We start from the raw sequence: 21,756 nt of genomic DNA, 5'->3' as shown, positions 1-21,756 counted from the left end.
TGAAGAGTCCAATTTATCAATGTAAAATTATTATAAAAAGAAAGACGGGAGGGAGGGACGGACAGTGAGACCGCCCTAGAGCGCCAGAAGGAAAGAGCAAGAGAGATGCACCTAGAAGTTCGGTGGTGCTTAAAACCATCCTGGCCTCCTCAGTGTGAGTCACGTGGTTTCCGCTTGCCCTCAGCCAGGGATCCGGAGTTACCAGAGGATTTTCTCAACCCATACCTAGAATGTGCTACCCTAACCAGGATCTCAAAGAGGCAAAATAGCAGGATCCCCAGAGCATTCTTAAAAGGTGTCAGTCCTGATGGGAAGTTATTTTAATGACAAGGCAGTTAATGGTTTCACTATGTCGAGGAACTTTGAGGAAGTAACAAAATCCACGTTTTAAAAATACATTTCCTATCATACACATACACTTACTTTCTAAAAAAATCAACGCCATCTGGGCCTGGAAGAGGAGGTATAATGAGTAATTAGGGAAATATCGTTTTACTTTCTATATGTTGTAGATCGAGTTATGTCAGGATGATCCGACATCTTGTAAAAGAGCTTTTATCAGAAAAGGGAAACCTCATCGCAGAATTTAGTGTGGATTCTTAAGGCAAAACCAAGGTCGGACATCTGTGATGATTTCCGAGGTTGCTTTGTTTCTAAATACTGTTTAAAACGTCAGATAATGATTTGTTTTCATTTTTGAAACTTTTCTTTTAAAAAGCTGATTTACGGGAAGCTGGATTTAAGTTTCACTTTTGGTTTATCTATCTTTTTATTCCAAGAATGGATAATGCGTTTATTTCCCAACTCACATGCTTGGGTCAGGGTAAGGAAAATCCAGTCCCCTGAGCGCTTACGGGGCGGGTCAGAAAGTGGGCGGAGAAACACCACGCGAGCTCATAGCTGCTGGTGGCCCTGGCAGTCCGGGGCACAGCGCCGAAGTCTCAACGCCAGCCGCGACTCTCCCGCCGGCAGGTAGGGAGCGTTCTCGCTCACTGGCCAGTGTCTTTGGCTGCCTCACTCGCTTGGCACTTTAAAACGGGACTGCCACAGAGACCCTTTCTTTGGGATGGAGAGAGGAGAAGGGAAAGGGAGAGCATGTGATGGTTTCGGTGATGTGAAGCCGATTACTTGTCAAAATTAGTAAGAACAAGTAACAAATTCAGCTTTTCGTTAGGCGGAATTTAGTTTTGCTTGTCTTGTAAGTACATACATGTTTCTGCGCGTTCATGACTGTGGTCCTAAGGTGGGTAAACGGGTCTAGAGGGAAATTTCTGGACTGGAGGTCAGGACACCTGAGTCCTAGTACACTTTCAGCCGCTCACTAGCAGTCTGAGCTGGGTAAGTGCTCACAGCCGCAGCATCTCCTGAGGCCCCTTCCTGCTGTACGAGCCAGGATACCAAACCGGAGTTCTTTGCTCTGTCTGCTCTGAGGACTAAAGGAGTCCTGAAGGAGGGAATGAGGAGCCTGAGGGGGAAAATGTTAAAGCATTTTTTAACTCTTTGAGCCTAGCCTATATCAAAGTTGAGTTTGGATTTGTCTCACAGGGATGTCATATCATTATTACACCTTGTGTTTTTGGGCTTAATGTGCATGAGTTTCTACGCTTTCTAAAATTGCTTTCTAAATATGTGATTTTTTTTTTAATGGCTACATTCCATGGTGCTGGATAACCAAACAAAATTAATCCCCTCATGCTGGACATCAAGATTATTTAGAGGTTCACTATTTTAGCCATTCACCCAGCTTCATTGCTTATAAAAGCTGGAACTTTGGTGATTATTTCCTTCAGATGAACTCTTACAAGTATAACTACTAATCAAAGTCTGAATGATTTAAGAGCGTTTGATACAGATTGAAAATTGCCTTCCAGAAAGGTTGTGCCAGTTCATATTGACAGTTGCCCAGCAGTTTATTAGAACTGTGATACTCTTTAAAAAAATTAATAATCAACTTTTTTTTTCCCCCAGTAGAATAGAGTAGACAGAGGTTACAGGACAATAGTTAGAGTGTGTTCTTAAAGGAAGCCACAGAAATACTGTGGAACTGAAGCCACACCTGGGAAATGTAGAATAGCTCAGTGTGACTAAAGGGAGGGAGTTAGGGCACAGGATTTAGTCGGGTTTAATAGAGTTTGACAACATAGGCTCGCAAAGAGTCGCACACAACTAAAGAGAGTGAATATGAGCACAGAGGTTTAATAGATCAACGATTTTGATCTGTTAATTGAGCAGATTTTCCCCTTGCTTGGAGACATTTTCAAACTCTAGGAATTTTAAAAAATCAAATTGTAGTTCATATACATCAGATAAAAATCAAAGGAAACCCTGAACTGACAGGTAACACGGCAGTCCTTGCTTTTAAGAAAACTTGAGTTCTTTTCCCTGACTTTCTGTCTTTGTCTGCCCTACCTTGGTGAGATAGAGAAGTAGTATCAGTTCCATATTGGTATACTGGGTTCCCCCAGGGACAAACCTGCTTCCCCATCCTGAATGAACCATCACTTCTTTCCTACTTCACATTTTCTTACTCTTTGAATGTCTCAGTTCTTGTCTGGGAATTTAGTTATACTGAGTTTCTTATCTGAAGAAGATGCTAGTGTTCTTATCTTAGCCCAACTGCCTGATGTGGGGTTTAGAGGTCAAGAAAGAAAGAAACAAGTTTCTCAGTCGTGTCCGACTCCTTGCAACCCAATGGACTGTATGTAGCCTGCCAGGCTCCTCCATCCATGGGATTTTCCAGGCAAGAATACTGTAGTGGGTTGCCATTTCATACTCCAGGGGATCTTCCAGACCCAGGGATCAAACTCAGGTCTCCCGCATTGCATGCAAACACTTTACCTTCTGAGCCACCAGGTAACTGTTAGAGGTCAAAGACCATGTTTACTTACATGGTCTCTTACCTTCCCCCTACTATTCCCTCACTAACAATAGCTGTACTCCAAAGGAATGGAGCCCTGGAAGAGGAGGTATAATGAGGACTTAGGTAAATATCAGATCTAATCCCTCACCTTCCAGTAAACTTTCATTACCTCTAAAATTTTCAACCAGATTTGTCAAGAGATAGGAACTCCATCAAGGCATGTCATAAACACTGGAAAAACTAGTTGAAATCTGTGAGTGGATTTAATGTGCCTCTGTTTTATGCAATAGTTCTTTGCTTGTTTTTTGTAGTTAAATGAGAATATATATATGCATATGTGTGTGTATATATATATATAAAATAAGTGCTAGGTGAAGACACAGTGTAACTGGCACCAGTTATCCACATGTGTCAAGAACTAGGAAAATGTTCTTTCTCCTTGATCAGCAGTTCTACTTGGGGAAAATCTATCCTCAGGGCCTAGCCTGGGACCTGGTACACAGTAGGCACTTAACAAATATTTGCTGAATACACAAATACTTATGTTATTTTAAAAACTGAACACAATACTATACCTAACAGCAGGGAAACTAAACATTATGGGGCCACTAAATAAGATACTTATAAATAATGTGTGGCAAAATGGAAAATAATCATCAAAATATTAAATTTAAAAAGTGGGTGTTATGTGTCTAATTGTTTTTAAAAGCTTCATAGGAGAAAATCTAGAAGGAAAATATATACTGAAATACTCACAGTGGTTGCAAGGTTTCTCAACCGTGTCATTGTTGACATTTGGGACCAGATGTATCTTTGCTGCAGGGGTTGTCATGGGCACTCTAGGATGTTTAGCAGCATCCCTGGCCTTTACTACTTTACTACTAGATAGTAGCAGATAGTGCCTCTAAAATCTTTTGATGTCTGTTGTCATATGCTTGTGTTTTTGTTTTTGTAAGATATATTTCTTAGAGAGGAAGTGAAAGCTAAATGGCATATACATTTAAAATTTTAATGGAGATTACCAAATTGCCCTCCAAAAAAAAAGGTTATATAACTTCACATTCCTATCAGTGGTTGGTAAGGAAACCCATTTGTTCATATCCTCATAAACACTAAATATTAGGAATACTTATACTCTTAATCAAGTAAATAAGTGAAAAATTATGTCTCGTGTCTTAAACTATCATCTTTTCTTCATTGGTAAGATAGAGAATCCTTCCCTTTGTTTAGATGTCATTTGTATTTCTTATTCTCTGAACTGTATAGTAGAACCTTTGGCTCATTTTCCTGTTGGGTTGTATGTAGTTTTCTTACTGATTTTTAGAGCTATTTATATACATATGGCATAAATCTTTTGCCTTACATATGTGTAGCATTGATTAATTGATCAATTGTGAGTTTTTGTGTGTATACAAAGGTCACAGAGACTCTTAAGGGGGAAAACTGGCTTTCTCTTCAAAGTGTGTAAATATATGTACAGCATGAGAAAATGTTAATAAGTAAACAGATTTGCTGAACTATAGCCCAAATCTTCTCTGTTTACTCCTTTACTGAATATATGCTCCTAGAGGAGAGTGATTTTTCTTTCCTGTTCACTGCTATATCTCTAATGCCAAAAATAGTGCCTGGCACAGGAAAGGTATTCAGTTAATGTTTGCTAAATTAAAGAATTGGTAGAATTTCAAGCAGGATGACACGATGAAGAGTAGAATCGAGGCAGATACCACTGAAAGGAGGCTGTGAGTGAGTCACATCTTAGTATGAAGTGGTTGAAGCCAACTGTTTCTCCTTCTCACTCCCCCTGCTACTAGTGGAATCAGTTTATTGAGGGAATATAATATAATTTATAATTTGGAATAAGCAAAGGACAAAAGAGGAGATTTTGGAAAGATGGCACCTTGACGAGAACTGGCATGGTTTGGATGATAATCTGAAAGAGTTGAATAGTTAAAGAGTAGGATGAAGGTATTCAGCTGCTGAGGGGAAAAGGCATTGAAGGGTGGGAAACATGGAAGTCAGATTCTGCTTGCTTTGAAATTTTGTATAGGGCGGGCTTGGATTTCTAGAGATGTTACACTGTAGAAAAAAAAACCCATAAGATATTTGAGAGGATTTTGGTGCAATATTTTCATCTTGGTTTCTTTTGTGTGTACAAGTTTTTTCCAGGACTTGCAATTAAATTTTTAAAGTCTCATCATAGTATCTTTTTTTTTTTCACTTAGATTCATATGACTATGGGATATTATGTGAAGGTATTGAACTTCTAAATTCCCTGCTGCGTTGTAACACTTACAAATCAGTTACTGTCTGGTTATCAGTAGACAGTTTGAATTAGAACTGCCAAGTCCCATACTGTCTGGGTATTCAATTATTGAGTAAAGGAGTTTCCTTTTTTCTGTTTTCCATAATTAGGTCATTCCAGAAAGATGAGGATATATAGTGTCTTAACATTCATGGCTTACTGTTGTTTGCTGAAAGGTAAGACACAAAATCCTTTCATTAGGTTCTATATTTTAAATATTTTAACTATAAGATCAAAAGTGAAATAATAAAACGGATATAATTTTTGTATAGAGGACTTTCTATTCTTCCTTCATTATAATTGATAAACATATTTCATAAACCTATTTCACTGGACAAAGATATAAGGAGTATGGACACACTGAAAGAAACAAAATTAACCCATATCCATTACTCGTTGTGTGCATGCTAAGTCGCTTCAGTCATGTCTGATTCTTTGCAACACTATGGACTATAGCCCGCCAAGTTCCTCTGTCCATGGGGATTCTCCAGGCAAGAATAATGGAGTGGATTTCCAGATCCTCCTCCAGGGGATTTTCCCAACCCAGGAATTGAACTTGCGTCTCTTACATCTCCTGCATTTGCAGGCAGGTTCTTTACTACTAGTGCCACCTGGGAAGCCCATCTATTACTCATTATCCATTATCTATTTCCCAAGAATAATTACTGAAAATATCTGGGGAAATGGCCTATGTGTATACTTTTACATATTTGTTTTAAATAAGGACAGGATCATTCTGTCCACCTTGCTCTATGACCTGTTTTATCCAATAAGTATATCCTAAGGAAGAATTGTAGCGTACATGGAATGTCAGGGTAACACAGTACCTGCATCAACCTGAGATGCTCCCTAAATCTCTATACTCATCTGGCCAGACAACTGATTAAGAGTTTGGGGCAATAAGTAGAGAGATCCATTGGAATCTATGATTTAGACTATGTAAATGGCAAATAAGTGTCCAGTCAAAGGACATTCTGGGGATGTCCACATGAAACAAAGTCTTCCTGGTTATAAGTACCCCTTTACCATGTACTAGTTATACAGTAGTGTATGTTTATGAATTTTGGGACAACTTGTTTAGCTAATTTTATTATTCTAACTTGGGGGTGAGATATGTCTCAGGCTCACTGGATAAAATAAATATTTCAGGGAAGTAAGTCTGTAAGTGTAATTATCATGTAAGTGACCAGATAAAGCTTCTGTAAATCCTGGACTCATTCTATAAATTTTTTGAGGAATTTTCCATCTTCTAAAGATTGGTCATCTTTCTTTTCAGCATTTACTATCACAGTTTCCAAGGACCTGTATGTGGTAGAATATGGCAGCAATGTGACGTTGGAATGCAGATTTCCAGTAGACAAACAATTAAACCTGCTTGTGTTAGTTGTTTACTGGGAAATGGAGGATAAGAAAATTATTCAGTTTGTGAATGGGAAGGAAGACCCAAACGTTCAGCACAGTAGCTACCATGGGAGGGCCCAACTGTTGAAGGACCAGCTCTTCTTGGGAAAGGCTGCACTTCAGATAACAGATGTGAAATTGCAGGATGCGGGGGTTTACTGTTGCTTGATCAGCTATGGCGGTGCCGACTACAAGCGGATTACTTTGAAAGTCAACGGTAAGATTTATTATAGATAATAAGGCACAACCTTTGTTAAAACCATGTCTCAGTGTTGAACTTTTTGTTCTTGGAAGTCCAGCTTCACTTTCCACAGCAGCAGTCTGTTATTCATTCATTTGCGTACTCATCCAATGAGCCTTGCTTGAGTACATCCTGTTTGATAGTCCCCAGAGATCTAGAGCCAAACATGACAGTCATGTTTCACAGTACATTCAGTTTTCCTAAAAATTCCCAAGCTTCACTTTTTTATTATTAAAAAGTAATATGTATACACATACTTGCAAATAATTCACATACTATGGAAGAGGATACAATGAACTACAAAAATGTCTCTCCTCCCTTTGCCACTTTCATGGCATGCAAAGGTAATATCATTATTTGTATGTTCCTCCAAGAATTTTTAAATTTAGTACCTGTTTCTCAGTTTTATGAGGTCTGCCAGCATTTTCCTTCCTTGGAAACTCTCTATGTCAAATGTAAATACATATATTAAAAACAAATCCCATTGTAAAATTCACATTCAAAAAGACTTGAAGTCAATCTATGAAGGCAAAAAATAATCATATCAAGTATTGAATAAACGAAGAGTGTGTGAACTGTGCTCACTGGGCACACTTTCATCTTAAACATCTGTGCCAATATTATGTTGGAGCCTTGAAGAGGAACTGTGAATGTCCAATTCCTAGGTACTGACCTATAAATATGATATATGGTCACCTGGGTTCAAAATTTGGGGTTGCTTCTAGCTAAATACAGAGAGGTTAAATGGCAACCCACTCCAGTACTCTTGCCTGGAAAATCCTATGGATGGAGGAGCCTGGTAGGCTGCAGTCCATGGGGTCACTAAGGGTCAGACATGACTGAGAGACTTCACTTTCATTTTTCACTTTCATGCATTGGAGAAGGAAATGGCAACCCACTTCAGTGTTCTTGCCTGGAGAATCCCAGGGACGGCGGAGCCTGGTGGGCTGCCATCTATGGGGTTGCACAGAGTCGGACATGACTGAAGTGACTTAGCAGCAGCAGCTAGCTAAATAAAGGAAAACACCTTAGCTGACCACCCCTGCTTTCACTGTTAAGATCCACAAAATTGAGAGCTGAAAGAATCCCAGACGAGAGCAGCTAGTCCAAACACCCAAAGAAATCTCCACAAAGGATCTTCTATTCACATACTTACTGCGATGATACTTTTGTCGTTTGGACCTCTTTTCCATAGCCTTTTGTAATTTCTTTCAGATATTGAGTTGGAATCTGCCATCTATAGTCACAGTTTTGAGGGTATCTGCTTGCTTCTTTTTTTCACATGGTGACCTTTTAATATGTGACTAGAGTTAAATAGTGTTCCTTGGTGTTTCTATTCCTGACCTAAGCATCAATCTGAAGATCTGTAATATGAATAAGAAAAGTTTACATTTATCATAAAAGTAACTAATCATTATACACTCAAAATAAAATTTATATAGGAATGTGTCTTATTTCATGGTGTATCACTGGGCCTCTGAATTTGGCTCAGTTAATGCTACTGTTGTTAAAATCTCACTTGTCTTATGAAATAGATTTAATTTAATTGTATCTTACCATATGTTTCTCCAGAGCGATATTTATAAAAACAAGCTGATGGGATCCCAGGTTGAGATTTTTAACTTTTCTTCAGTCTATCAGCAGTTATCAGGCATACTATATTTCAAGGTATTGAAGAAATGATCAAGACTTAGCTCCATGAACAGCCAGCATTGTTAGATCTTGGGTGGGTAGGAAGAGTATCAGCCTGGCATAAATGAATTAGAAGGAAGTACAGGGTATAATCTTCTGCTTCCATAAGAAGAGTCTCTCATCAGCCTGTAGGGAGTATGCAGAGAGTGGGAAAGCTGTCCCTGTTGTAAAGTTGTTCTTCCAGTTTTTCTGGGCTCTGTAATGTCCCTTGTGGATTGTGATTTTCTTTGCTGTAGTGTAACACAGTAGAAAACCTTTCAGCACTGATGGTTTTTCCAAGGTGGGGTCCTTGATGGAGCAAAACAGATGACCAGCCAGACTTGAGGATGTGATTTGTTTGACCATTCCATTTCATACTGTAAATTACTAAATTGGCATCCTAGTCCCAGAACATCTCATTGTCATTTGCACACAATGGTCTTGGAGGTTACATTGTGCTGCACTGAAAGCAAGCCAGACACCAAGCTTTCATTGCACTGAAGCCATGCTGGCTTACATGAGCTTTACAACTCAGGGAAGTATAACTCCTGAGTCATCTCCATATGCAAATAATTTCACGAGTAAAGCTGTTGAGCTTCTCTTCCCATCACTGCAAACATGTAGTCTCACAGCTTCCCCACAGGGAGTTCAGTCACCATGGGATTTTAAAGGTGAAACATTTCAAAACTAAAATTTGAGTTTAGTTTTAGATTAACTCAATTATTATTATCACTTTGGTGTTATTGCACCTTTCATTTTTGTTTAAATACCAGATTCTCAGACATTTGACTTTTCAGTTGAAAATGTTATTTTTTCCTTAAACACTGAACCCTATAGCCAGGAAAATGAAGTGCCCATTTATACTTTCAAGAACTTAAATAGGATTAAAAAGTGAAGTCGCTCAGTCATGTTCTACTCTTTGCGACCCCATGGACTGTAGTCCACCAGGCTCCTCCATCCATGGGATTCTCCAGGCAAGAATACTGGAGTGGGTTGCCATTTCCTTCTCCAGGGGATCTTCCCGACTCAGGGATTGAACCCAGGTCTCCTGCATTGCAGGCAGATGCTTTAACCTCTGAGCCACCAGGGAAGCTTAAATAGGATTAGGCAACTTAAAGAACAAAGTATGTGTAGTTATCCTGATAAAGCTAATTTGTTTGTATGGACCAAGGATTAACTGCTTTACCACCCCCATCTCTCCCCCAAATTCACCAACCTGTCTTGTTTAAGTTTTTTCTGTAGCATTTGACCCCATATCATATAAATGTACCTATGTATTTTGTTATTATCTCTCTTCTTCTTCTAGAACATACAGTCCACAAAGACAGAGACTTTGGTCTGTTATATTTATTGCTGTTTTCCTAGGACTTGGCATATAAGAGTAGTAGTAAGACAGGAACACATAAAAAAAAATTTCTTGAATGAATGAATGATGTATTTCCTCAAATAGGATAAATCTAAAATTTTTGAAACTTGAACAAGTTTGGATATATGAAAATTTATTTCCAAGGCTGTTCATCAGGAGCTGTCAGTACTTTCTAAAGAATACCACGTGAGTGCACTTTGGTAGCAGTAAGAAGAGGAAGAGCAACTCTAGCAGTAATTCTGTAGTACTTAAGGGCCAGGCCCCACCCTAAGCACTTTGCCTGTATTACTGCATTTAATCCTTAAGTGACTGCATGGAGTCAGAGCTTATCGTGTTAAAAATGCATATTTTTCACATTTACTAGCTCTGAAATCTGAGTGTATCTTTCAGTAGGTAACATCTTAGAGTCAGTGACATGTGGTGTTACTCTCCTCATTTCATTGATGAGGAAACTGAGATCCAAAGAAATTTAAGTAATTTGCCAACTTCATTCAACTATTAAGTGATGAAGCCAGGTTCTAAACTCAAGCAATTTGGCTCTGAGGTCTGCCCTTAACAGCCAGGTTTTATTTTCTGTGTTTCTACCTCCAAATTGTGTATTGAGCTATATTAATATATTGACTTAAAACTACTGTTAACTTTTCATGGTCTGGATTAGCACATGTGTACTCCAGATCTAGTAAACCAGTCATCTGCAAATGTTTTTGATTATCTATCCCATCAGGAAAGCATGTTAAATATATTTATGTGCATGTGTGTTTATAAAGAATATATTTGTGCTAGTATATAGCTTATGTCATAAGAAATTGACAGTTTTAAAGGCAAAAGAAATTGAACACCACCAATTTCATATGGTTCATATGAAAATACATTGGACAATCTATAAATATAAAAAATACAAATTTTAAAAAGATGACATGAGAATTTAATAAACAGTATTTTCAATGTCTTACTAATTATGATGCTTCACTATCATCAGCTAATATTTCAAAGCATAGTATATCTCAGGTGAAATTCATTGATACCCAAACTGGATGGTCTTGACAATCTTGAAGTTTTTTTTTAACCAATGCCTTGTCCTGTAGAGTTAGGTACTTGTTTTACTTCATAAAGTTGTGGTAAAAAGTGTCACTCCTGACATTTCCTTTTGGTTTTTGCTTAAATTATTGGTAATATCTTCAATGCTCATCTTCTTTGTGGGAAGCCTTTTTATTAGTTGTTCATTTTGTAAGCAGGTTAGTTTCGTTAAAATTAGATAAGAGAACCTGAATATCTATAATAATCTCAAACAAGTCACTGTCTTCCCTTTGGTGTTATAAAATTCCTCTATTCCTTTAAGACTCTCATGAGGCTCCTGAAGTGAGGGGCAGTGTCAGTCAGTAAAATTTGTTAAGCTTAGATTATTTCTTAATTGTTATGATAAAAATACATATGAGTGTATAAGTTCTAATATTTTCTTCTTATACCATTAGTGGTAACACTAAACTATTAGGAGTAAAAATTATGCCAACAGAATAATAACATGTTAACATAGTTGTAATGAATAAAAATGAAATAAAGCTCTTAAGCAATATAAGTGCACTAATCTACTAAAATATTCAGTACATTGAATATCTTAATCCTAAACGCATCCCAAATTAATGATCTAAAATTTAATTGAAGTTAAATGATTTATTAAAATAACCAGCTAAAAGGTTTAAAAAATAAGTATCATAATACAGTATTCTAGATGAAATCCAAGAACAGCAAAAGGACAGTAGGGAAAATCTAGTGAAATGGAACCAAGTATAAGATTTAGTTAACAGTAGTGTTCTAGTGTTGGCTCCTTAGTTAGGATGAAAGTACCATGGTAATGGTGGTAACAGTAGGGGAAACTGGAGGAGAGGTACACGGGTACCCTATACTATCTTTGGAACTTTTCTGTAAATCTAAAACTATTTTAAAATCCTATAAATGCACTTAAACTTTAAAAAGTACCATTCAGGAACATGTATCAACTTTTACAATGACATAATACTATTTGCATTCCTAATTTCTGATCATTCACATAATGTTGAAAAAGTAAATGGCATATCAAAATGAAATTTTCTGTTTATTAAATAAAATGTAAGAAAACAATGCTGAACAGCTGGAGAGGTTTGTATTTATGAAGACAGCTTTACAACAACAAGGGGAGAATGTCCAGGAATAAATTTAAGAATTTGGTCCTTTATAAAAACTATAAAACTTTACTGAGAAACATATAAAGACTTGAATAAATGAACAGACATGTTTTATATTTGGATAAAAGACTACTGGTTTAAAGTTGAAAGTTCTCTTTTCAAACAATCTGTACATTTACTTTGACCTCAATAAAAATAGCAATATACTTTTTCTAGCAAGATAGGTATTCCTTTAAGCCCAAACTTGGCCCAAGTATGAGTGGAAGAGTTGAGGCAGAACTACCAGACATTCCCCACTGCTGAGACATCTGAGCTTTAAGATTATTTCTCTGAGAACAGCCTGGATTGGTATTCTATCTAAGGTTGACAAGACCAAAAAGCCACATGTCTAGTTCTGTGTTAAATGAAAACCATGCCTTCTTTTTGTTCATGACCTAGCTCCATACCGCAAAATCTACCATACAATTTCTGTGGATCCAGTCACCTCTGAACATGAACTAACGTGTCAGGCTGAGGGTTACCCTGAAGCTGATGTCATCTGGACAAGTAGCGATCACCAAGTCCTGAGTGGCAAAACCAGCATCACCAGTTCAAAGAGGGAGGAAAAGCTTTTCAATGTGACCAGCACACTGAGAATCAACACAACAGCTGACAAAATTTTCTACTGCACTTTTCGGAGATTAGGTCATGAGGAAAACAACACAGCTGAGTTGGTCATCCCAGGTAATATTTTGAACATCTCAATTAAAATGAGCCTAGTATTGTCTCTTGGTACATAGCCTGATGCCTGCTCATCATAAACTTTCATTGTTTGTTGAATGAATGAATGAATAAATTATATTTATATGAATGAACTACATTTACAAAATGCATTCTGCTTCCTCACTTCCATTCATCCAAGTCATATTTCTACTTAGTAAACATTAAGGACTGATGCTAAAGCTGAAACTCCAATACTTTGGCCACCTCATGTGAAGAGTTGACTCATTGGAAAAGACTCTGATGCTGGGAGGGATTGGGGGCAGGAGAAGAATGGGACGACAGAGGATGAGATGGCTGGATGGCATCACCAACTTGATGGACATGAGTTTGAGTAAACTACGGGAGTTGGTGATGGACAGGGAGGCCTGGCGTGCTGCGATTCATGGGGTTGCAAAGAGTTGGACACGACTGATCAACTGAATTGAACTGAACTGAAACATTAAGCAAGTATTTATTCAATATGCTGTACGTTCCAGGCATTGGAGGCTCATAGAAAAGTAAAAAACAGTTAACACTCTGCAGGAAATGGATAGTAAAACAGGCAATCTCATTTCATGTTAGAAATGTTCTTGTGGCTGGGGGGATCTGGGGGAGCACCTGAGAGGAAGACTCAACTCAGACCATGTTTCAGGAATCCAGATCTGAGTACGTCACAGCTGTTTCCTTTTTTCCAGAGTTTCTGTGGCAGGAAACACATAGGATGCACTTTTCTGTCTTATTCCAGATGGGAGAGTGCCTTCCTGCCCGTTCTGTCTCCTCCAAGGAAGTCTTCTTAGTGCATAAATCAGTGTTCCCCTGGGCAAGCGACTTGATTTCTCCTGTGCTTTTCACTTTTCTTACATAGTTATAACCTATTGGGCAACAGTATCCTGGAAATACATGGGCTACAATGCGTGAAAATGATTTGAGACTCTTGTTTGCACAGAATCAGCTATATTTTTATCTCACTTTCCTACAGAAGTGGATAAGGCAGGATATAATCTGGTGAGAGGCTCAGACCTTTAGAGAAGGTGAGCCTTGAGAGCGTGATGCTAATATAAACCCAGAGGTCTTCTCAGAGGCACTTCTCACCACACTCTCCTCACCCCCCACTAGATGTTGACAGTAAAGCTCTGATACTTCAGTGAAAACAAACCAAAAATTGAATAGAAAAGGCAAACAATAGGAAAAGACAATCCAGGGTAGCCCGAAGAACAAAAAGAACAAAAGCAGTTTAGAAAAATTAAAGAGTCACTTTGGGAGGAGTTGCATTAGTATTTCCCTGCCATTTAAAAGCTGTTTTATAACAGCTTACTTGTGGGAAGACCTAGGGTTAACTCACCTAACTGTTTGAAATATGTGTTCTCATCTGTCACCTCGCGTTTTTTCCTTTAATACTTGGCACACCTAACTCATAGAGTTATTGACAGACTTTGTAAACTGCCAGCTACCAGAGAAAGACTGACTATGATTGTGGCTTTAAAACTTGAACTAAGTAATCACCAATCATGGCTAATGGTGGGAGGTGGGAGTTAGTCTCTGAGCATCATGTGCCATAAGACCGCTTTTCCTCCTGCAGGGGGGGCTGGAGATAGAATGGTGAAAAGTGCCAATGATTAGATGTCCCAAGGTGTTCAAATGATGGAGAGAGAAAAAAAGCAAACTGTGATCTACAATCATGGCCACAGATGTGGGGAAGAAGGAGCTCTTTTGGGAGTGCCAATTAGCCATCATACTGCATCTTTGCCATGTGCAGTAGGCTGCTAGCTTTTATATTAAGGAATGCAAGAAGAGAAATAATCAAGGCTATCATATAATACTGAGCTGCCACTCCCTGTGAAAAGCATTTTATTAACATTTAGCCTGACAAAAATTCCAGTATCATTTCCATTTTGTAGACTGGTTAAATGATTTGCCAGAGAACTCAAAGCTAGTGAGTAGCTGCAGAACTTAACCCCAGGTCCACCTGTCCAACACCTGGGCTGCTTCCAGTTTTCCATGTTGCCCCCATTTCTGTATCTGAGGTATTTCACCATTCCAGCCACTCATTGGAAAGGAACTTTTGGTACTTAAGAAAATGCTAACCTAAATTAAACTTCAAAGATGATTATTCTCTTGATCCCTCCCAAAGAAAATTTTATCTTTAGTCAGTTTCACTTTATTTTGTTTTTCAGAACCATATCTAGATCCAGCAAAAAAGAGGAATCACTTGGTGACTCTGGGAGCTCTCTTCTTATGCCTGAGTGTAACCCTGGCAGTCATCTTCTGTCTGAAAAGAGATGGTATTTCCTTTATTGTGACAGTCTCTGGTGGGGTTGTGGAAAAATGTATGAGAGTGCTACTGTTGTCACAGTGGCACTTGCTGGGCAGAGCCAGGGATGCTACATCTCCTGTAATATGCAGGACAGTCCCATGTATCGGAAAACTATTCTACCCTATTCAAATGCTAGGGGTGCCCCTAACAGGAAACAGTGATTTATAAAATGCCTTTCTATTAGCCTTCCCTTACAGGGCCAACTTTCAGTCATGCAAAGTATATTTTTAGCTACCATTCTGTAGCATCATTTGAATTGGATGGTGGCAGTAAACACTTGTAGTAACATTTCTAAGGGGGTGAGAGTTGGATCATGGCTGCAGGTAAACCTGGCTTGCCTCTGCAAGGTAGCACAAAGATACTCCACTGTTTCACAGCAGTTATATTATCCTGTGCAGGATTGCAGGGTGAAGATCATGAGAAAAAGGGTGTGCATGGAGGTTGAAGAAGACCAAGTGTTAAACAGTTTCTTTCTATCATGCAAATAATCACAGACTTACAGGAAAGAAAAAGTTAACATGCCTGTTGGTTTCAGTTGAATTTGTCTTGAGTTAGTTACACTGTTATATTGAACTGGGTTCTGGGAGCTTTAAATAATAAAAATAGTTCCTTATGTAGAACAGTGATACTTTTACCACAGAGCAGTTTGCTGAAGGTATTATATAGTTTTCAAAATAATTTTAATGTGTATATTTCTCTATTTACCCAAGGGGACAATTAAAATTCAGGAAAATGTGTCTATTCAAATAATTTCCTTTCATTTTAAGATGATTCAGAGTAAACATTTCCCCAATACTTTGAGAAGTATACCAAAGGATCCGATGATGATCTGTGTGTAGAGTTATCTGATGGCAAATAGGGAAGTGGAAAATGGAAGGGAATTCCAATAGTTGTTGAGAAATTCCCTACAACCCCTTAAGAGGTGGGTGGATCTGGGAAAGGGGTGTAATTGAGGGAGTGGAGGTCAGCTTCTTTTAACAAACAGAGAACTGAAACAGCCAGACTATATGGATCAAGTTTCAGTGATAGGAAGATCCTGAGGTGGTGTTGATTTGTCCAAGGAAGTGGCTGTGACCACAACTTGCATTTCCATGTGAAAAATCATTAACTGACATTAGAAAAGGCTAGAAAACTAAAGTATAATAAAGTGTCTCAGGATATGGTACATCTGTGGGGGAAGAATAAAAAATAAAAGTATATACCCCTGAAGAAAATTTAGGAACAAGATATGTGTTCTAAACTGTTGGGACCCCTGGAAAAAGGAAGTCTACCAGATTTCCTAAGGGATTAGAAATATTTCATAGGAACCTAGGATTTAAACTTGAGTCACTGTGTGGGATGTATAGTTGTATTACATGAAAATAAAAATGACTTTTTTCTTCAAGTGAGAATGATGGATGTAGAAAAATGTGGCACCCGAGATATGAATTCAAAGCAACAAAATGGTAAGAATTTTAGCAGGGATTGGAAGTTGAAGAAAGGAAACAAAAAGTTAAAGAACAAGGGGAAAGCTATCATTATAATCTCCCCTTATTTTACTGAATGCTGAGTGTTGGAACTACCAGCTCCTATTTGTCTCAAGACTCTGATATAAGAACGGTTCCCACAGTCTGAGATTTAGGGATAGCAGAGGGGAGTAGAGGGATGCCCTTTGGGGAGGTGGGAGAAGGAGGCAACTTCTCTCTGCTAGGCCCTTTGCTTTGCATCCTAACATCTCCCTACATTAGGGGACCAAGTTGATTTATGTGGTGATAGATGAATGGATGGGTAGATAGATGAAACTTTTATATCGGGCACTGTGTGTACTGCTTCATGTACAATACCTCAATCTTCTCCCTCCACAATATCAAAGAAGATTTATTTTTTTATTATCCCAGGATAATACTAGATTATCCTGTTTTATAATGGAGAAAGCTAAGAGTCAAGAAGGTAATATGAATTGCTCAAGAACACAAGTCTTGACAAAAATCAGGCTTTCAGTTCAGTTCAGTTCAGTCGCTCAGTCGTGTCTGACTCTTTGCAACCCCATGAATCGCAGCACGCCAGGCCTCCCTGTCCATTACCAATTCCCAGAGTTTACTCAAACTCACGCCCATGGAGTCGGTGATGCCATCCAGCCATCTCATCCTCTGTCATCCCCTTTTCCTCCTGCCCCCAATCCCTCCCAGCATCAGAGTCTTTTCCAATGAGTCAACTCTTCGCATGAGGTGGCCAAGGTATTGGAGTTTCAGCTTTAGCATCATTCCTTCCAAAGAACACCCAGGGCTGATCTCCTTTAGAATGGACTGGTTGGATCTCCTTTGGAGCCTGCTAATCTGACCATGGAACCTAACTCTTAACCTGTTCACTTAAATCTATTTCACCACAAATGTCTACGTTTGTAGAAGTCCAGAAAGACCTCACCCAATCAAGATCATTGAACTAAGAAGAAAACTATATTAAGGTTTCTGATTCTTCTTACATAATTTGAAACCAAACTTCACAATAAGCCCAGGTTTAAAGTTAGTCTAATTACCCTGGACAAGCTCAGGCATATTTCATTATGTAGTCCATAACACTCATTTGTGTTGTAAAGCTAATTAGTGAGTGTTGTTTGGAGCTTCTTAGGGTGACAGACCATCCCAGTTTGCCAAGAAGTAAGGGTTTTCTCAGAGCATGAGTCTTTCAGTTTCATAACCAGGACAGTTCCTGGCAAACCATAGTAGATGGTTACAGTCTATCATGTAAAGGGAATTGGGCATAAAAATAATGTTTCTTTGTCTTGTTGAAAGCTTATTATATCCTCTAGCAAATATATCTTATGTTTCTCATTTTTACTCTCCAGCTACACAGTTTGAGGAGACGTAATCCAGTGTTGAAACTTCTGCTCTTAAAACAGGGATTCTCAGCCTGTGGTTTGGGTTTATCAGACCAGAGGTATGCAGTGGGCCAGGGGGCTGCAGATGATGGAGAACTTAAAAAGCCCAAGCTCCGAAAACAGAAGCTCAGAAAGAAGAGGAGGACAAAGGAAGAAGGAATAAAGGTACCCTGGAAGGAAACATTGGTACTTCCGAATGGTGGAAGACTCATCAATACATGTGAAAAGGAGAAAGGACACTTCTAAATGATGAACTTCCATGCACATTATCCATCACTCATCTTAGAAAACAGGTTGAGATTCCCTGATTTAATGGTCAGTTCCTACAGAAGTGCCCTTTGCCTTTACTCAGTGTCTTGATTTGTCTTCTGGTTGATTGAACATCCTAGTGTTGCCACAGTGTGTGAGTATGATTTATTTTTATTTATTTTTAGTCTGTGGGGTCTTGTCATATAAGTGTGGTTGTGAGTAATTTCTTCTAAAGATATGCTGTAGTAGAAAGTAACACTTTGTCACCAGACCAAATTTACTGCTCGATGACTTGTATGTGTCGAGTGAAATGTAGTATTTTTTAAGTATTTGATATCCTCTATAACTGTCAGTACTTACGAATCATAGAGAACAAATCATTAGTTTGTATAAGATATTTTTAATGCCTTATTTAACCCACTGATACTTCAATTGACTCAGATAATCTTATTCTCAGACCTCAAAATAAGATATGTTACCAAAATATCTCTTATATTTAAATAGCAGCTTTACAACTATGTGTGCATATAATCTCATTTCATCCCTGTAGCAGCTGTGTTGTGGTAAGCACTATTATTCTACCTGTTTCACAGCTGAGGGAGCAGAGGTACAGAAACGTGACCAAGGCAGTATATAGCAGACTTCAGATTTCCAAAGGTGTCACCCTTCATCCTTTTATTTATTTATTTATTTAAATTGAGGTATAGTTGATTTACAGCGTCATGCCAATCTCTGCTCTTAAGCAAAATAACTCAGTTATATATATATATATGTTCTTTTTTAATTATTAAAGAATTAATAAAAGCACTTTTTTACCTTCTGTCCTTTTAGAATATAATTTACAGCTATGCTTTACTTTAAGACATGTTCATTCAGTGAACATTTAGGAAGTGCCCTAGCGTGTCAATCACTGTGCCAGGCAGAGTCTACAGATGTGAGCAAGATAAGGAAACTTCCCTCTAGGACCTCATAATATAATAAGGACATCAATAAGAAAATGTATTGCTATAATATGCTATAATGCACTTATGGCACTAGGTATAAGAGGAGAAAAATGTTGTGAGGAAGAAAGTTTAGAAAGCTTCCAAAGGAGGGGATTCTCTGGGTAGCCAGTCAGTGTGTTCCTGGACAGTTGAAAAGCGTAAATATTTTAAAAATCAAAGCGATTTCAGTTTATGAGATATCAGTATTCTTTAAAACCATGGAAAATGGCTCCTGAAATCCTTTTCTTTTTTTTTTTCTAATTTTATTTTATTTTTAAACTTTACATAATTGTATTAGTTTTGCCAAATATCAAAATGAATCCGCCACAGGTATACATGTGTTCCCCATCCTGAACCCTCCTCCCTCCTCCCTCCCCATACCATCCCTCTGGGTCATCCCAGTGCACTAGCCCCAAGCATCCAGTATCGTGCATCGAACCTGGACTGGCAAATCCTTTTCTATCACTGTATTTACCCCTGATGTGTTTGCCTTTGCCATGAAATTTGATGCTTATGTATATAGGGCCTGGTATTGTTAATAGGAGTTTTATTTTTTATTTAAATGCAACTGAATTTTGAATTTATACTTTTTCATAATTTGAAATTCAAGAAGTCCTATAGGAGACATTAAAAAGTCTCCATTCCATCCTCCTACTCATCTAGTTTCCCTTTACAGAAGCAACCACTCTTATCTTTTGTTCATTTGTCTTCTAAAGATATTCTGTGAATATATGTGGAAATACTTACAAAATGTATATATTTTTGATTTTTGCTTTTTTCCACATAAGTGGTAATGCATTATGCATCTGCTGTGCACTTTGCTATCTTATTTAATATACTATTTCTTATGTACTAGATAGAACAAATGTGAAGTTCCTAGAGGCTGGGCACTGTCTTGTTTGTTCTAGGTCATCTTTTCCATAGCCTCTTAGTGTCTTTCAGAAGATATGTGTGCATGCTAAGTCACCAGTCATGTCCCTGTGCGACCCTATGGACTGTAGCCTGCCAGGCTTCTCTGTCCATGGAATGCTCCAGGCAAGAATACTGAAATGAGTTGCCCTGCTTTTCTCCAGGGGATCTCCTCATCCCAAGGATCAAACCCACGTTTGACCTTATGGGAGACATAAAAGAAGTGGGTTCGATCCCTAGGTTGGGAAGATCACCTGGAAGAGGGCAGGGCAACCCATTCCAGTATTCTTGCCTGGAGAATTCCATGGACAGAGAAGCCTGGCAGGCTACAGTCCCAGGGTGATACACACCAAATAGTTACTACATTTAGACAACCAGCCTTTGTCGAGTACTTGCTCTATGACTGTGTTTGGATTTGGTTTATTTTATGTTTCTCAAAGAGATAATGTGTTTCTCACAATGGATTTTCCAGAATGTACCATGTCAACCTGGCCTTAAAGGATGACTTTATTGCTAAGTCTGTATGACAGAATCATGTCTGGAACTTTTTTTTTTTTTTTCTGTTTTCTCTTGAGTATAAACTTGACTTTGATGTTGCACTTTTAAAATATGTGTTCTTTTTGGAAATTCCAGTCAAGAACCTTGACCCTAGATCCTCATTTGTGTAAGAAAAGGCTTGTGAGGCCTGTGAGCTACCTGAACCCTTGAGTCCAACCAGTTCTTACCACTACACAGGTCTCCTAAGATACTGCTTTCCAAAGGTTCAGATGCCCTCTAAGGAGATCCCAGAATATTTCTTCCCTCCTCACTCACCTGGATCAGTGACAAGGAAAATATTCTTTGCTTTGCCACACTGACTCGATGGACGTGAGTCTGAGTGAACTCCGGGAGTTGGTGATGGACAGGGAGGCCTGGCGTGCTGTGATTCATGGGGTCGCAAAGAGTCAGACACGACTGAGCGACTGAACTGAACTGAACTGAAGGCTGAAGAAACAGAATTTCCAACAGAAATTTTCCTCTTATCTTTTTGTACGTGTTCATTTGCACAATATCCCTTGTTTGAGTGACAGTATCCTTTGTTTTGTGTGGAGTACAAGCAAGAATTTGGTTCAGCAAGTGGTGAAATCTGTTCATTCCTAAATCTTAATGCCTTTTTGTGGTGTTGGATTTCTAAGGCACTTTATTCCTTTGTCTTGTGTTTCATTGTAAATGATACAGGCAGAGATGATATCTAATTCTGCATTTGTCATTGTTTACACATGCATTAATTTAATAAAATATTCTTATTTATTTTCTTTCTCAGTTCATCTGCATATCGATTTTCTTGTTTCCTACATGTTTTATAAAAACATTCTGAGTTTAACATCGTGATGGAGACAATTACTTGGAATATCTTCAGCTACGTTCTTAGTTCTGTTTTTCATAGCTATGTAAGCATAGCTTCTATGTTTACACAGTATACTCTTGCAACCCATATGATGAAAAATATCAAAAGATGTTTTAAAGACTGTATTGAAAATTTTCATCCTCTCTCACTAGATAGCTTCCTTTAGGATAGTACCAAGAAGAGAGTCAAAATTGTGACGTTCAGATCACTATTGTGAAGATCTGAGGGAAGGGAGATGAGAGAAAAGTGATCTTCGAAAGAACTATAAGGAAATGAAGGGACTTTCCTTTACAAGAGTACTCTTCTCAGATCA

The 21,756-nt window shown here is 38.3% G+C and overlaps 1 protein-coding gene across 7 annotated transcripts; it reads left to right on the top strand.

The window, feature by feature from the left end:
- Positions 1 to 885: 885 nt before the first annotated feature.
- On the top strand, positions 886 to 21,358 carry CD274 (CD274 molecule). 7 transcript variants are annotated; one of them, XR_009737999.1, is made up of 8 exons: positions 888 to 972; positions 5,273 to 5,338; positions 6,439 to 6,780; positions 12,442 to 12,726; positions 14,919 to 15,026; positions 16,444 to 16,503; positions 17,883 to 18,318; positions 20,792 to 21,358. XR_009737999.1 is itself a non-coding variant. In XM_061425360.1 (7 exons), exons 2-7 carry the CDS (start codon positions 5,287 to 5,289, stop codon positions 17,903 to 17,905), a joined length of 870 nt encoding a protein of 289 aa, XP_061281344.1. In that variant the 5' UTR covers positions 888 to 972; positions 5,273 to 5,286; the 3' UTR covers positions 17,906 to 21,358. The 7 variants fall into 7 exon arrangements, 5 of the variants coding, with proteins under 5 accessions (XP_061281343.1, XP_061281342.1, XP_061281344.1 ...); XR_009737998.1 differs by having other exon boundaries at positions 20,690 to 21,358; XM_061425360.1 differs by having other exon boundaries at positions 17,883 to 21,358.
- The last annotated feature ends 398 nt before the right edge of the window (positions 21,359 to 21,756 follow it).

Source organism: Bos javanicus, chromosome 8 (genome assembly GCF_032452875.1).
Source record: "Bos javanicus breed banteng chromosome 8, ARS-OSU_banteng_1.0, whole genome shotgun sequence".
In the NCBI taxonomy this organism is placed as follows: Eukaryota; Metazoa; Chordata; class Mammalia; order Artiodactyla; family Bovidae; genus Bos; species Bos javanicus.
This window is presented reverse-complemented; position numbering and strand designations above follow the sequence as displayed.